This window comes from Neomonachus schauinslandi, chromosome X, assembly GCF_002201575.2.
Source record: "Neomonachus schauinslandi chromosome X, ASM220157v2, whole genome shotgun sequence".
Classification (NCBI taxonomy): Eukaryota; Metazoa; Chordata; class Mammalia; order Carnivora; family Phocidae; genus Neomonachus; species Neomonachus schauinslandi.
Window position 1 is genome coordinate 125,562,068 of NC_058419.1, and position 16,837 is coordinate 125,578,904.

At 49.5% G+C, this 16,837-nt stretch overlaps 1 protein-coding gene across 1 annotated transcript in view; it reads right to left on the bottom strand.

The window, feature by feature from the left end:
* Positions 1–11,544, bottom strand: part of ASMT (acetylserotonin O-methyltransferase) — a 12,396-nt gene extending 852 nt beyond the window's left edge. Inside the window, exons 1-6 of the mRNA XM_044911637.1 lie at positions 11,476–11,544; positions 5,784–5,958; positions 4,209–4,338; positions 2,667–2,735; positions 1,991–2,109; positions 521–661 (exon numbers count right to left, since the gene is read on the bottom strand). Of these exons, the coding sequence (XP_044767572.1) occupies positions 521–661; positions 1,991–2,109; positions 2,667–2,735; positions 4,209–4,338; positions 5,784–5,958; positions 11,476–11,544 (703 nt within the window). The remainder of the gene's footprint in view (positions 1–520; positions 662–1,990; positions 2,110–2,666; positions 2,736–4,208; positions 4,339–5,783; positions 5,959–11,475) is intronic.
* Between the last annotated feature and the right edge of the window lie 5,293 nt (positions 11,545–16,837).

The following is a 16,837-nucleotide window of genomic DNA, read 5'->3' on the forward strand; positions in this document are numbered from 1 at the left end:
AATAGAATAGAATAGAATAGAATAGAATAGAATAGAATAGAATAGAAAAGAATAGGCATAGAGTAGAGTAGAATAGAACAGAATAGAGTAGAACAGAATGGAGTAGAATACAACAGGGTAGAGTAGAATACAACAGAGTAGAATAGAATAGAACAGAATAGAGTAGAATAGAATAGAAGTAGAGTAGAGAAGAATAGAACAGAGTAGAGTAGAATAGAACAGAGTAGAGTAGAGTAGAACAGAGTAGAATAGAATAGAATAGAACAGAATAGAACAGAATAGAGTAGAATAGAATACAATAGAATAGAAAGAATAGAGTATAATAGAATAGAACAGAACAGAATAGAGTAGAATAGAATACAATAGAATAGAAAGAATAGAGTAGAGTAGAATAGAGTAGAACAGAATAGAATAGAGTAGAGTAAAATAGTAGAACAGAGTAGAGTAGAGTAGAACATCGGCCCCGGGGGATGCATCTATAATTCTCCGTGCACACGCAGAGCCCATGGAAACAACCCACCTTCACGGAAGCTGATCCGTGCTTCCTCCAGGAATGAGAAGTGCTTCTTGGCCATCTGTACCACCTCAGGGATGTCAAACACGGTGACCCGACACCCAGGGTACAGAGAGGTGCACTCCTTGGCCAGAGCCCCAGAACAGCCTGGAAGTGGACATGGAACAGGACAGATGGACAGGAAGGTGTGAGCAGATGCACCTTGGCCCACCATCGACCCCCAGGGGGCATCCACATGGGGGATGTGGTTCTGCCCTCCATGGAGGTCTTCATGGCTCCATCATCACCTATAAGCACCTGAATCCACGAATCTTCCTGGCTGGACCAACCCATTGACCACTATGACCCCATTCTGCGTGACTCATAGGCAGACACGCACTTGGGCACAACTGTCCCATGCGGGGACTGCCCCATTACCCGAGGATTCTGTGGCACAGAGAGACCACGGAACGTGCCCAAAGTCACACAGTGAGCCAGGCACAGGGGCCCCTTTTGAATAAACCACATCAAGTTTCCCAGTCATGGCGTCCTGCTGCCCGAGATGGTGGAGGGACGTTGCCCTGATGTTGGCTACGGGTCTGAGCATCTCAGATCTGGGGACCAATGACTGGGGGCCCCTTAGCTGCATCTTGAAGCCTGTCTGCATCCCAGGCAGCTCGGCCCCAACCAGTGAGCCATTGTGTTGCTCAAAGGATGGAGACATGCCCACATCGGGAGGGCCACATCGGGCTGGCATCACCCCCAGAACATGCACCCAGGGAAACATGGTGTTGGGAGCCCCTGAATCCCCCTCTACTGGGGTTCATGCTCCCTGAGCCTCCTCTATGGGACCAGCATGGGATGGTCAGGGCAAGAGCGTTTGCTTGAAAGGGACCAGGGGTTAGACTTGGCTGCCCCCACCTCCACCTCCACCGAACCCCACATTTTCACCCTTTAGGACAGAGATGACCAACACCCAGTACTCCTGCATCTGCTCTAGGATATGCCATGCCCAGCCTTCAGCCACAGGAGATGCTTAAGACGTGGGCATCCTCCTCATCCGTGTTCGCATCAGGACCCTCAGGGCCCAGAAAACCTGGCGGACCCCTGCAGCCCCACACGGCGCTCTGCCTGCCCCGGGAGGGCAGCATGGCAAGGTTGACTCAATGGCTTTGCTAACTGCTTTCCAGGAGCTCCGTGACAGCTGCACCCCACCATCCTCTAAAGCCTCCCTTGTCACGCTGAGCTATGCCAATGTCTACAGCCACGTGGCCCAGGCCTCGGCAGCATCCGTGTCCCTGGGAGCAGAGATTCTTGGTCCCGCCCCAATGCACGGGGTCAGAACCGCAGAGGGTGCACCATGTTCAGGGAGGAGCTGGAACCCCCACAGCCTGTGGGACGCCCACGGGATGCCTTGTCCCCGATCCTAAATGGGATCCCCATTGTCTTCCCTCCCTAGCCCTAAGACACAGCTCCATGCGTGGGGCCGACGCTCACCACCAATATCGCAGATGAGCGGGAACGGGGACAGGTCAAAAGCGGCCAGCACATGCCTCCCGCTGATGCTCCAGATGTCCTGCAGACCTCGCATGACCTGCAGCCGCTCGCCCTCAGATCTGCATGTGAAACCACGCTCGTCAAGATCGTGTGGATACCCAAATCAGGGGAGAAGCTGTGGCCGGAGCAGGGGTCTTGGAAACGGGCAAAGCACAGGATGGAAGGGGAGGCACTGGGTAAAGCTCAGGCACCAGCCCTGAGGACTCCACACCCCGTGCACGTCCTTCTCCCCTTTCCCGGCCCTCGGCCAGCAAGGAACCCTGCAACGAGCCATCGGGGCATCGCCACCTGGGGACTGTGGTACCAGACCCCACGCCAACAGCAGCCCCGAGTGCGTGCGTAGAGCTGACCTACTACCTGGGTAACTCTGGCCCAAACAAAACCCATTCCTCATTTTTCTACATCACTGTTGCTTCACGTAGAGCGCCTTGGGGGGAAGGACAGATTCCCACCTGCTCAGCACACTGACCAACACAAACAAATCTGTCGTCTTTTTTTTTTTTTTAATTTTAAATATCAACGTCCCTCTGTTTTGCTCCGTTTGGACCCATGTATTCCGCCCAGCGAGTGTGTGGAAAGGAAGCGTCACCCCGCACGCGTGGGCGCTCGGCGTTACCTGTAGATGGCGCTGAAGAGCTCGTCAGAGGGAACCCCAAATGCCTCCAGATACTGGTTCTTGCCGTCCCTGCAAACAGGCAGGACGCGGTCACCCAGGATCTGCCACGTTCAGGGAGCACCAGCTGGTGCACACATGGGGTCACACATCCTCACCTCCCGTCACAGACAGAACAAGCAGGGGACAGGACTCAGTCACCACATGTTTGGACCCCCTTCTGGGATGGAACACACACGTGTTCAGAGAGGCAGGCTGCACATCTAGCCTGGCTCTGCCATGTAGGCAAGGAAGGAGCAGGTTCTAAAGACAGTGTGAAGGAAGCTCGAAAATGACGTGCAGTCAGGGGACACTGATGTCCACAGGACTCATCGGTTGGCATCTGGGGGCAGGAGAAGCCTTGCTGTGCTATTATCAGTACCTATCAGTATCTGACATCTATCTATACCTATTTATCAATATCTATTATTTACATATGTCTATTAATATCTATCAGTATCCATCTGTACCTATCAATATCTATTCATCTATTATCTATTAATATCTATCAATACCTATCCATCAATATCCATCTATTATCAATCTATCTACCTACCTACCTATCCATCTACCCATCTATCATCCCTATATTATCATTCATCCATCCCTCTATCTATCCATCCATCCATCATATCTATCTATCATCTATCCATCCATCCATCCATCCATCCATCCATCATATCTATCTATCCATCCCTATATCTATCATCTATCCATCCATCCATCCATCCACTTGTCCATCCATTCTTCCGTCATCCATCCACCCATCTAGCCATCTCTATATTATCATCCATCCCTATATCTATCTATATATCTATCTATTCATCCATCATATATATCCATCCATCCATCCTTGTATCTATCAATCATCTATCCATCCATCCGTCCATCCACCTGTCCATCCATCCAGCCATCCATACATCACCCATCCGCCCATCTAGCCATCCCTATATGTATCTACCTGCCCATCTATGTATCCATACATCTATGTCACTGGTTTCCAATTGCAGGTGATTCTGCCTCCAAGAGGCACTTGTCAATGTCTGGGGACATCTTTTTATTATCACGACTGGGGAGATTGTACTGGCACCTGGTGGGAGGAGACCAGAGGCGCTGCTCCACACCCTGCAGAGCCCAGGACGCCCCACCTCAGAGAGTCATCAGCCCCAGACACCCACAGCGCAGAGTGCAAGAGCAGATGTGGAGCACACAACCATCATAATTCAGGCAGTATCTTGTATGCCATCTTCCCCACTTTGCCTCCTCAGCCCAGGCCCTTTCCCTGGAGACCACTGAAGCACAAGGACTCTTAACTGAGCAGATTTGCATTTCGTGAATTCCTTCAGCCAGGACTAAGGGGGTTTCTCACATCTGCTCTGGATTTCCATACCTAGCGGGGTCGTGTTTGATTCTACAAGGAACCTGGCACTTCAGCTGCAGAGACCCCCTGAAACCAGCCCCCAGGGAGCCCTGGTGCACAGTCCATGCCGTCGAGGCCATGCCCACCTCACGGCCTGGGCCAGGTGGCCCCAGCACAGATATGTCGTCCTGGCCAGGTACCGCAGCATGTTGCCCTGGCACTTGGGACTGGCCCTGACCAGGTAGGTGCTGGAGAGCTCTGTGTTTTGATACAAAGCTGAAAACGAACAGAGAGAACACAAAAGGCTAAGTGAGATTCCAAGTCCTTGCCATTACTAGTGCGAGCATCGGCAATATCAGGGCTGAAAGCGGATTCTCGCCTAGGGGCATCAAAAGGCCTGTAGCTACAGCTGGGGGCCCATGCACCTGCTCGATTCTGTTTTGGCAAATCCCTTTGGAAAGTGTGGTGCAGCAGGTGGGAAGGGCAAGTGAGCCGATGGGGAACCCTAAAATACAATCCCTGGGCTTTAAAATAACACCTGATTTGGATATACACTCTACTGGTGATACAACGATCTCCAAAACTGGAATCACGTTGATGGAGCAGGGGCTGCCTTTCTGCCACGCTCAGCCAAGCAGTAGGCAGCCAACCCCGGGTGAATGTCATCATTTTAACAGAGCCCTGGGGAGGATGTGCAGACCCAGGCCCACAACAGCCCTGGTGCTCTCTGAGCAGATGCCCCGCTGTGAGCTACCCCATCCCGCAGCATCTGCAAATGGCCAGTCCCATGCCTGAGCCTACCTCCCTGTCCCCTCTCCTGGGGACCCTGCTTCCCACGGAGCGCCCGCTGTTTTGCATGGGGTGGTCCCCAGCTGGGTGTTGGCACCAACCAAATGCCCCAGGGTCAAATGACAACTGATAATTGTGCCAGAAGGCACCTCCAGTAGCATCCCCCTGCACCCAATGTCTCCTGACCGAGGTGTCCTCCTGGGGGTGCAAGCTCAGTGTCAGCCACCCCAGTACGTGTGATGTGCAAAGACTGTTCTCAGGGAGTGGCTGGTGGTGGTTGCAGATAGCTTGCACCCTCGTACCTGCTTGATCTCCACACCCGGGTACCTGAGAGCTGTCAACCCCCACAGGATGCTCAAGTTAACCCATCACTGGTATTTGCACCCCAGAACCCCAACTGGTGCATGATTCGATACCACAAGCACAAAGGCCACTGACCACGGCTGCCACAGCCAGGCCAGCACTCCTGTTCTCATGTGCTCCGGCTCAAGCAATGCTCTCTACATTTGCAATTTCATGAATCTACAATTCTAAAAGTGGTCAGAATGAGTGACATACAGTTGACATTTTGAATTTTGCAAAGTAAGGACATAAAAAAAACCCCAAAAAAACCTACCACCACCATATTCCATAAGAGAAAAGCCATTTCAACACCAAAATAAGAATGTAATGTAAGGAATGGCAACCCTTTAGCTGGATAAATTTAGTTTGATTGAGAAGTATGCCCATGTGATGTTTTTCCCCATTTTTCCTTGCTCATTGGATACTTCATGAGGGTACCAATGTGCACACCAGCATGTGGAGACCTCTCTGGAATGAGGACAGCTAAGTACAGCCTGGGTGCTAAACCTGGCCCACCGCTTGTCTTTGTAAATAAAGTTTTATTGACACCCAGCCATGCCCATTCATTTACATAATGTCTACATGCTTACCTTTTCCCCTCCTTGTTTGCACCTGAAGCAGCTTCAGGGACACACAGGTGTCCAGCAGGAGCTCTGTCCCACAGGAGCTGGTGCCCAGCCGTGCAGCCACTGCTGCCGCGCCCAGGGGCTCTGGGGCCTCAGCCAGAAGGTCAAACACGCCCAGCTCACAGGCGGCAAACAGAACCTCGGAAACAAGGGGCCAGCTTTGAGTGTCCTAGGAACTGTACTCACCATGGGGAGCCAGGGTGCGTTTTCGGGGGACACTGCACTGCTATGGAAAACGCTATGGCAGTTCCTTAAAAAATCGAACATAGAATGGCCATAGAAACCAGAAGTTCCACTTCTGCATATGGACCCAAAAGAACTGAAAGTGGAGACTGGAAGAGATACATGGGTGTACTACCCATGTTCACTGATGCATTAACTACAGTACCCAAAACATTTAAGAACCAAGCATGCACCAATGGACAAATGGATGAGCAAAGTATGGTCCATGCACACAGTGGAATATGACGCAGCCTTGAAAAGGAAGGATGTTCTGCACCTGCTATGACGTGGATGGACCTTGAGGACATGGTGCTGAGTGACATAAGCCAGACACAGAAGGACAAATCCTGTGTGATTCCACATATACGGGGTCTGTAGAGGAGTCCCATCCACAGGGACAGAGAGTAGATGGTAGGGCCAGTGATGGGGAATTAGTGTTTGATGGGGACAGAGCTTCAAGTTGGGAAGATGGAAAGTTCTGGAGACGGATAGAGGGGGGTGGTTGCCCATTAGTGAATGTGCTCAATGCCCCTGAGCCGTGCACATAAAAATGGTGGAGATAGTAAAATTTATGTCTATTTAAAATAAAATTTTCAAAAAAATAATTTTTTAATTTTTAAAAAATTAAAGAAAAAAATAAAATTTTCAAATTAAATGAACTCACTAAAATTTTTAATTTAATTTTTAAAATGTAAAACAAAATGTTGAAATAAAATTTAAATGAATATTCAAATATTTTAAACAGCATAGAATAAATAAAACAAATAACAAATAAAACAAAATAAAATGAAATGAAAAGAAACAAAACGGAACGAAATGAAATGACATGAAATGAAATACGCTTCCCCCGTTCACTCAGGAAGCACCTGTTTCTACCGCTCCAAGTGCTGTGGGGTTGACCAGCTGTCCAGGGTGATGCCATCTACTGGACAGGTTGGTCCCCAGGGACGGTGAGGGCCAGGGCTGGGGGGCAGCTGCCGAGTACATGCAGGGTTCCACAGTGCCATTTACTGGCTTGCTGGCACACAAAGGGGGAGGCTGAGCAGATGTGGGTGTATGCAGCATGCCCCCCATCCCGTCTGTCTTTAGAAGCTCTTCATTGAACCCCCTCCCTCCCATCATGCCCAGAACAGCATCACTCTGAAAAAGAAACAGCCTGGGAACCATTCTAACAAAGAAACACCCTCTGAAGGAAACCTCTGGTCCTCAAAGAGAACACCAGCAAAGGGACAGGGACAAGCACAGCCACCTGCAAACCCACGTGAGTTTTCAAGACCCTAGTCTTTGCCTCTTCACTGTTAGCAACCATTACTTAGGGGCACAAAGCCAGGGACTGGGTTGTTTTAATTTTGCAAACAAGGAAATACATATACTGTGTTTTGTTGTTGCTGTTCAGAGGTCAGTGTTCCCTGCACTGTCAGTGTCTTAAAATGTGTTACCTATTTTCTTCTATTTATCTGTTTAAAGAACTTAACAGGTCGTGCCTGAAAATAATGCATAAAGTATAGAACATGGATAAGTCAATGCATTTTTTTCCCCTCCTGCACACAGTGTTTGGATGGGTGGTGCCAAGGCTGGGGCGACCTCAGTGATATTGGCCAGGACGGACGCACACACTCACATCCCATGTGCACAGATGGTCCTGGAGCCCAGGTGCATCCCACAGCACTCAGTCCACACGGTGATCAGCACTGGTCCCGTATGTGCATGAACGTGAATAAAAGTAAGACCCGTCTCCATCCTACCTGAGGAAGTAAGTAGGTTGGTGTTTGCTTTCTCACTGAGCACACGGAAAGCCCTACACCACACACGCATGCAGCCATGGTGTGGGGTCGGGGCGTGGGGTGATACTGCATTTGCAGTTACTCTGTGATTAGGGTCCTCTTAACTCTTATTCCATGAAAGCAGGGTTTCTAGACCCCAGCACAGCTGACATCTGGGGCTGAACGGCTCTTTGGGGTTGGGCGTCCTGGGCACTGTAGGGTGTACAACTCTGTCCCTGGTCTGCACCCACCCCACTCCAGGAGCACCCCCATCCTGGCCATGACAACCAAAAATATCCCCAGACCTTGCCGAGTACCCCCTGGGGGCCAAAGTCCCCGTTTGAGAACCCATGGAGTAAAGTTCTATCAAGGTTAACTATACGCTCCATCTATAAAATTCTATTAAGCTCATATTAAGTCTTGTTAATGTTGTTTCCTTTTGCGTTCTGTGAGGGGAACACAAACTCTTATTCTATTAAGATTGTATCAACTCTTGTTAGGGTTCCATTCCTTGTTATTCTATGAAGGTTGTTATTATCTCGTACTACTAATGTTGTATGAACTTTTCTTCTATCAACGGTGCACAAACTGCTTAACTCGGGCTGTTTCAAGCCTTATTCTATCAAGACGGTATTAACTCTTGCTCGGTTAAAGGTGTATTATTTCTTTTTTTTTTTTTTTTAAGATTTTATTTATTTATTTGAGACAGAATGAGAGAGAGAGAGAGCTCATGAGAGGGGGGAGGGTCAGAGGGAGAAGCAGGTTCCCCGCCGAGCAGGGAGCCCGATGCGGGACTCGATCCCGGGACTCCAGGATCACGACCTGAGCCGAAGGCAGTCGCTTAACCGACTGAGCCACCCAGGCGCCCCAAAGGTGTATTATTTCTTACACTGCTAAGTTTGCATTAACTCCTGTTATGACTATATGACATCTTGTACTAAGGTTGTGTGAACTCCTACTGTATTTAGATTTTATTAAGTCATTGTATCAAGGTCATATTGAGTTTTATTCTATCAAGGTCGTATTAAGTATTATTCTATCAAGATCCTATTAAGTTTTATTCTATCAAGGTCATATTAGGTTTTATTGTATCAAAGTCATATTGAGTATTATGCTATCAAGGTTGTATTAAGTATAATTCTATCAAGATTGTACTACGCTTTATTCTATCAAGATCCTATTAAGATTTTTTCTATCAAGGTCATACTAGGTTTTATTGTATCAAGGTCGTATTAAGTATTATTCTGTCAAGGTCATATTAAGTTTTATTCTGTGAAGGTTGTGTTCCATCTTCTTCTATTAAACTCGTGACAACTAGGTAACATATCATCACGTGTACTGAATGGGATTTTCCTCCCAAGATTTATAACCCACCCAACACCAGTGTGAGCGAGGAGCAAACAGCCCCAGCTGGCCAGGAAACATCTTGCGAGCACAAGTCAGTCACATCTTCAAGCAACAGAAACACAGCAAATTATGATGATTGTTTTGTAGAAGGATGCTCCCTTTCCGTATCTCAAAGGCTCTACAATAGGAATTCTTAACCCTTGGGGGTCTACAAACCGAATCTGGGTGGATCCGTGAGCTCGGCTGGGGAAGACATTCTGCTTCAATATTCAGTGACCCCCACCCAAAGTCAGCACCCTCTTCGATTATGAATCAAGCGCAAAGCACCGTAGTATTACGATACCTGTGAGTCAGTGACCGAGGGAAGCCAAGACATCTTCGTGTCTCACGATATCTGCCACAGGGCACTTGAAATACAACCAGAACGCACATGGCACCATGGTCCAGTGGGTCTGGACTCGACTGGCTGCACACATCACCCCAATCTTGCAGCCCCAGACCCTCCGCCCCAGCGACTGCCGTCCTTGGGTATCTCTCTGCCTCGCGGATGCTCAGCCACTACCTGGTGAAGCTGTGTGTTCTCAAAATTAGAGTTTCACTGCAAAAAGCCGGGGAGAACCCCACCATCCCATGAGAGAAGTCCACCATCCCCCTGCACAGCAGGTGTGAATGCTTTCCTGCCCTCTGCATCCATACAACTGTCCACATGGGCATGTTCAGCACCTGGACCCCAGAGATTTTCAGCACAGCATGTGTGCATCCCACCAAAGACCACCCCCCACTGCTAATATCCTCATCCCAGAGCCCTGGCACCGATGGAGCTTTAAAATATAAAATCTAATGCAAACTGGTGCAGCCACTCTGGAAAACAGTATGGAGGTTCCTCAAGACATTAAAAATAGAGCTACCCTACGACTCAGCAATTGCACTCCTGGGCATTTGCCCCAAAAATACAAATGTAGTGATCTGAAGGGGCACCTGCATCCCAATGTTCATAGCAGTAATGTCCACAATAGCCAAGCTACGGAAGGAGTGGAGATGCCCTTCAACAGACAAATGGATAAAGAAGATGTGGTCCACATATACAATGGAATACTACTCAGCCATCAGAAAGGATGAATACCCACCATTTGTAACGACGTGGATGGAACTAGAGGGTATTATGCTAAGTGAAGTCAGTCAGAAAAAGACAAATACTGTATGATTTCACTCCTGTGTGGAATTTAAGAAACAAAACAGATGAACATAAGGGAAGGGAAGGAAAAATAAAATAAGGTGAAGTCAGAGAGGGAGACAAACCATAAGCGACTGTTAACTCTAGGAAACAACTGAGGGTTGCTGGAGGGGAGGTGGGTGGGGAATGGGGTAACAGGGTGATGGGCACGAAGGAGGTCACGTGATGTGATGAGCACTGAGTGTGAAATGCAACTGATGAATCATTAAATTCTACCCCTGAAACTAATAATACACTCTGTTAACTAAGTTGAATTTAAATTTAAAAATTTGAAAAAAATTTAACAAAAGAAATAAATGAAGGAATATACAATATATATATATATATATATATATTTTATATATATATATATATAGATTTTATATATATATATATATATTTTATATATATATATATATAGATTTTATATATATATATAAAATCTAATTATAACTTGCCTCTACTGTTTTATGGAAGTAAAATTCGCATAGCAGGAGATTCAGCATTAACCACTGTAAACGAAATAATTCAGGGGCGTTTGGCACATTCACTGCGTTGTGCAACCACCAGCTCTGTCTGATTCCAGAACATTCTCATCCCCCCAAAAAGAGAGCCTGTCCCCATTGGCAGTCCCTCTCCAGTGCCCGGCGACCACCACTCTGCTTTCTGTTTCTATGGATTTGCATATTCTGGATGTTTCATATAAATGGAATCACACACCACATGGCCTCTGTGTCTCCCATTTCCACCCAGGATAATATGTGCTCAGTCAGAAGAAGGGATGAGATACTGATGCGTGCTACGTTGTGGACGGACCCCCAGACTCACCTCTAGTATAAACGCATCACCTTGCTTTTTAGTGTGTTAATGGACGAGCTCCTATATTGCCCTATCACAAAATGTTTTCAGTATGTCGATCCCTGTCTTTTGATAAATGTTGCCCCGCACCCCAGGGGCCAAGCCTCTGGCGGACACCTGCCCAGAGTTCCAGGACATCCCACTCCTAAAGGACACTCTGTACCCATTAAGCTGTCACTCCCCATTGCCCTCGCCCAGCTCCCACCAACGGCATCCAAGAGTGCTCGGTGGAATGTTCTCGCCACGCTCCTACCTGGGAGACCATGAACCCATTTGAGTATTCAGTCAGCAGACGGTATGCCTGTTCCTCGGGGCAAGTCATCTTTGTCCCACGCCAGGCTGGCCTTGAGAGCCCCTGGTTGTCCCAGCTGCAGGGTGTGTGTGTCGGTTAGCAAGTGGTGCGGCGGCCAGCCACTCGGCGCTGCCAGAGCTCCTTGCTGGAGGCCCAGGGTGAGCCAAAGGCCGATCACTGTAGAAAATCCTATTAGCCCTATTAAGGGGATGACAAAGCTTAAAGGTACTCGCTGGCTTTCTGCTCGCTCCTTCTGTCCCTGCTGTGCGCACAGCCCTAAAATAGCCTCTGCATCTGTCACCTCCCTCCCTTACACCATCAGCTATGGAACGCATCCAAAACCAGTATGCTTGCTAATCACTAGCATTGATTACTCATGTCATGCATTGAAGAGTCTCTAGTCCCCTTTACATGGGGAGACAAAGGGGGCATAATTAATCTTTTAGGGCTGCCATAACAAAACCCATATGCCTAAAACCAAGGGAATTATCCTGTCCCAGCTCTGGAGACCTTCTAGAAGTCTGAGATCCAGGCGGGGCAGGGCTGCTGAGATCCAGGTGGGACAGAGCTATGCTCTCTCCTGAGGTTCCTGGGGAAGGTCCTTCCTGCCTTTTCCAGCTCCTGAGGCTCCAGGCATCCCTGGGCTGTTGGCCACATCCCTCCCATCTCTGCCTCGGTCTTCATGTGGCTTTGCCTCTGTGTGTCCTCCTCTGTGTCTTGTAAGCACACCTGTCATTGGATTTAGGGCCACCCTCGTCCAGGATGAGCTCATCTCAGATCCTTCACTTACTCACACTTGCAAAGAGCCTATTTCTGAATGAGTTCCCAGCCTGAGGTTGCAGGGGTTAGGACATGGACATATCTTTTGGGGGGCCACCATTTAACCCACAGTAGACAGGGGGTGAGCTCAGCTGTCATCCAGGGCTCAGGATCTTTAAAACACCGTCTGAAGGCATGTCCTTCTTTGTTTCCACAGCCAGCAAATGCCCCTGAAACCATTCCATGGATTTGGACTCTGAAACTACTTTCAATCGCATGTCTTGCCACAGCTAAAAATGTGCGGTAGGGACTTTAGTGAGGGGTGTCACTCAAAAGTGGCCTCTAAAACAAGGCCACATGATTCCTTTTCTCCTCTGCATGCTGTCTGTCTGTGCTTGGGACATCAGCAGTAGCTAAGGTGACAGACGGCGGAGGCCACACACGGGCAATGGGCTCCCAGAGAGAGAAGAGCAACAGCCTGTCCCCACTCCCCTCCCTCCAGGACTATCGAGCTAGACCTCCCCTCCCCGCGGAGCTCACCCGACAGGAGCCCCTGTGCCACCCAGGCACTGCCCCTTGGGAGTCACATGCGGCTGTTGTCTATCAAAGCAAGCGATTTTGTGCAGGGAACATTATCATCCCAGAGCCAAGATTTCCAGGCCAGAGATGTAAATCCAGGAGGCTTCACGCAGACAGGTGGAGACGTGGGGCATCCGTGCATCCTGGGGATGTCCTGGCAGGTAGCAAGCATGGTGGCAGCACTGAGGGGCGCCGGGTGAGGGGTGGGGGGGACAACTTTAGTTCACTGAAAAATCTCCCTGGTATTTCGATGGATGACCCTGAATGGACAGTCCAGCCCTACAAGATTCCATGCGTGGATGTGAGCCATCGCTCCGTTCTTCTGGATGCTGGTATCTGTAGTGGGACACCTTCTAAGGACTCACTGCTGACGTGTAGATATGCCGTGGACTCTTGTACACTGTTCTATGTCCTGCAATCTCGATGAGTAAGCCGACCCTTCCAGGTGTCTTGTGATTTCCGTGTGGGTAATTAAAATGCCCGCATATAATTAAAATTCGGCTTCTTCCTTTCTAATTCGAAGAGTAAGGGAGAGGAGGAAAACCGACATTGGGTAGGCTTGCAGCCATCTTTGATCTACCTATGTCTCTTGTGATTATTCACGTATTTATGTACTTAGTTATTTACTTATGTATCTTACTCATTTATTTTGACTTTTATTACATGCCCGCGTTCTGCTACCGCTTGGCCGGGTACCTGTCCTATGGCTTAATAGATTTCAAGTTCCGGTCCAACTGGCTTTGTTTTGGAGACATAAAGGCAGTCTTTCAAAAAGCGGAAATTGCACAATTTACTTGATAAGCCATGCGAAACCATTTGATATTTATATTAAAAGATCACATACCTGAATCTACTCTCATCAACTCATTTTCAGTTTTTGTTTGTCCTGCCTCTTCCTTGCCTGAGCCATGGCCTGGCACTGCCCGGAATTGCCTCACGTGTCTCTCGTGACCTTTCTGATGCTTGACTTTAAAAGCAAAGCCCAGATGGCAGCTAGAGGCCATCCTGCGGCCTCAGCCTTCCTCCTCCCCACACCCCTGCAAGCCTGAGCTCAGCATCAGCTCACCATGCCTAGACCATGCCCCATTTTGGGGGCAGCATCGCCTGTCTGGGGGTACAGGGAAGGCTCCAAGGGTGCGCTCAATGCCATCGTGGCAAGAAGCTGGGCTTGTCCTGTGGTTGGGTGGGCGACGTGCAATACGACAGAGACTGAGATGTGCTTGCACAGAAGCTGGAGGTAAGATGGCAAATGACCCTTGGGTGCAGGAGGGGGCTCACAGGAGGAACAAAATGACCTGCCAAGGCTCGCATTTGTTTGATTAAAGTGCAAGTAGCGCTTCTCAGACAGGACACCCCATCCCAGTGGGTAGGATCTCCCCGGGATCTTCTGTTAAGGCGATTACTTTACTAATGAGATTGAGGGCTGAGAAGGGCTGAAGACTAATGCTTAAAATTCAAGGTCAGTGCTGACGTCCTCCCCTTTCAGAAGCGGAGTCCTGAACACGAGCAAACAAAGGACTCCAATGTTAGAGCGGCTGGAAATGGACAGCGGCTATCCCTTTGTACATCGCCAACCACTGGCATGGCATCTGTGTTGGCCCACCAACCCCTGAACAGTCCTCGTTTCTTGCCGGAACAAGTAAGATGCCATCTTGACAGAAGCAATTCCCACCAGGCAGGCGGAAAACAGAAAAGGATTTGCGCGGACAGGAGTTGTTCAAAAACGAATCCAGCTAATGGGTTTCTTTTGGGGGGAGGCAAAAACGTTCTCAGGTTTGTGCGTGGTGATGGTTATGCATGGGACTAAACCCGAAGACGCTGCATTGTACCCTTCTCATGTGTGGACGTTATGGTATGTGCAGTGTATCTCAATAAAGGTATTTTTTGAAAGACTTTATTTTTATTTTTTTAAGGATTTATTTATTTTGAGAGAGAGCACGAGTGTGCATATTGGGGGGAGCGGCAGAAGGAGAGAATCTTCAAGCAGACTCCCCGCTGACGGTGGGGCCCAACACGGGGCTCAATGTCACAATCTCGTGACCCTGAGATCAGGACCTGAGCCGAAACCAAGAGTTGGATGCTCAACCGACTGAGCCACCCAGGCACCCCAAGACTTTCTCTTAACAACAGTTTGAGGTTCCCAGGAAATGTGAAGGGAAAACTCAGTGATTTATCATACACCCCTTGCCTTCACACACGCATGGCCTCCCCCATGGAGGCTATTGCTAAGGAGAAAAGCATCCATGGAAACCTACGAACGAGAAAATGGAACGGGCTTCCAATGAGCACACCGACAGGCTTGATCAGAACGCACCGCCTGACGCTCTGTCTGCAGCGTGGTCCACCTGCCTGTATCCTGGGGTCCCCATGTCCACAGGGGACGAGGACACACCCATGCAGGGTAGACCAGGAGACCCCAGTGCCTCCCCCACTTCTGAGCATGCGGAGCTGGGGGAGCAGCCCCCTGCTTCCCTCACAGACAGCCGCTCACGTGGTGAAAATCGATCGCACAGACAGAAGCACGAATGTGTGGAGACGATGAACACTGCCAGGCCGGCCTGACAGCCACGAAGGATACTGAAGTGATGCAGACCCACCTGTTTGCAGAGAGAACAGTTCGTGGCACAGCTCCCACGGGAGGGACGGCTGAGTCCGCCAGGCTCCACCTGCCAATCCCTCGCGCGTCTAGAGAAAACGCCTGAGACGCACATGGGTGAGTTTGAGAAGGTTCACACGTTGGCAAGTTGACGGTTCACGAGAGCTACCCTCAAGTTGGGCTCATTTCTCGAGGCTTGGGTCCCACAGTGCGATGTGGGGAAACAGACGGGGGCAGGTGACCCTTAGCTCGCAAAACCGTGGACCTTAGTAGCACGTGGTTGCCATCAGGGGAGCAGGTGTTCACAGACCTGCACCTGTGTCAGCCCGGACACCCTAAATCAGGCCGTCAGGCTTCGGGATCTCGTGCACCCTCCCGGTGACTCTACTGTGCACACAAAGTGGGAAAGCACATGCCCAGTGGGTTGGCACAAAAGTGACCTAGACATTATGTGGCTGATTGCATCAATTCTAAAATGCACATTTACTGATTGATTTTATAGTTGACCGTCACGGAAATCGGGATGTAGTCCTGGGTTAAATGACGTCCCCATAACATTCCTGGACCCTCGGGAAGGGGTCTCTTGGGAAGAAGGGTCTCTGCAGATGGAATGAGTGAGCAGAACATGCTGCGGGCAGAGGGGAGGCAGAAGCAGCTCCACTTGGCTGGAGGGCCGTGTGCATCTGAGCTGGGGAAACGTTCACCTTCCCAAAGACGGAGGCCGCACACAGGGTCCTGACACCGGTTAAGCACATTCAATCATAGAAATTGAGGATAGCCAATGTCTGCAGAAAGCAGCACTGTGGGTGATGACTAGCTGAAGAATTTGTGCTTTCTTCTCTTTCCTGATCAGGAGACACGCACTGAGCCGCCACCATGAGCCTGTCCATCCCCGGCAATCCAGATCCTGGTGGGGAGGAGAAAGAACCCATCTCTTGGGATTTATGTTTTAAACAAGACAAATCGTCAGTGGGCAAAGAAAGAGGTTAAAATGCCCATGTCAGAGGGTCATAACGTGTGGTGTGAAGAGAAGGGGAGGAGGGGAGCTGGGCTTGGGGAGGGGGTGTGATTTTCTAACAGAGTGGTCGGGGAGGCCCTGAACATGTGAGTGCCAAGGGGAGCAGGTGACCAAGGGAAGAGCAGACCAGGAAGAGGGACAGCAGGTGCAAAGGCCCTGGGGCCGCAGCGCATGTGACCTGTTCAGAGAAGAGCAAAGGAGCCGGGGCAGGTGCAAAGGCCCCGGGGCAGCAGCGTGTGTGACCTGTTCAGAGAAGAGCAAAGGCCCCAGGGCAGCGGCATGTGTGACCTGTTCAGAGAAGAGCAAAGGAGCAGGGGCAGGTGGAAAGGCCCTGGGGCAGTGACACGTGTGATGTTCAGAAAAGAGCAAAG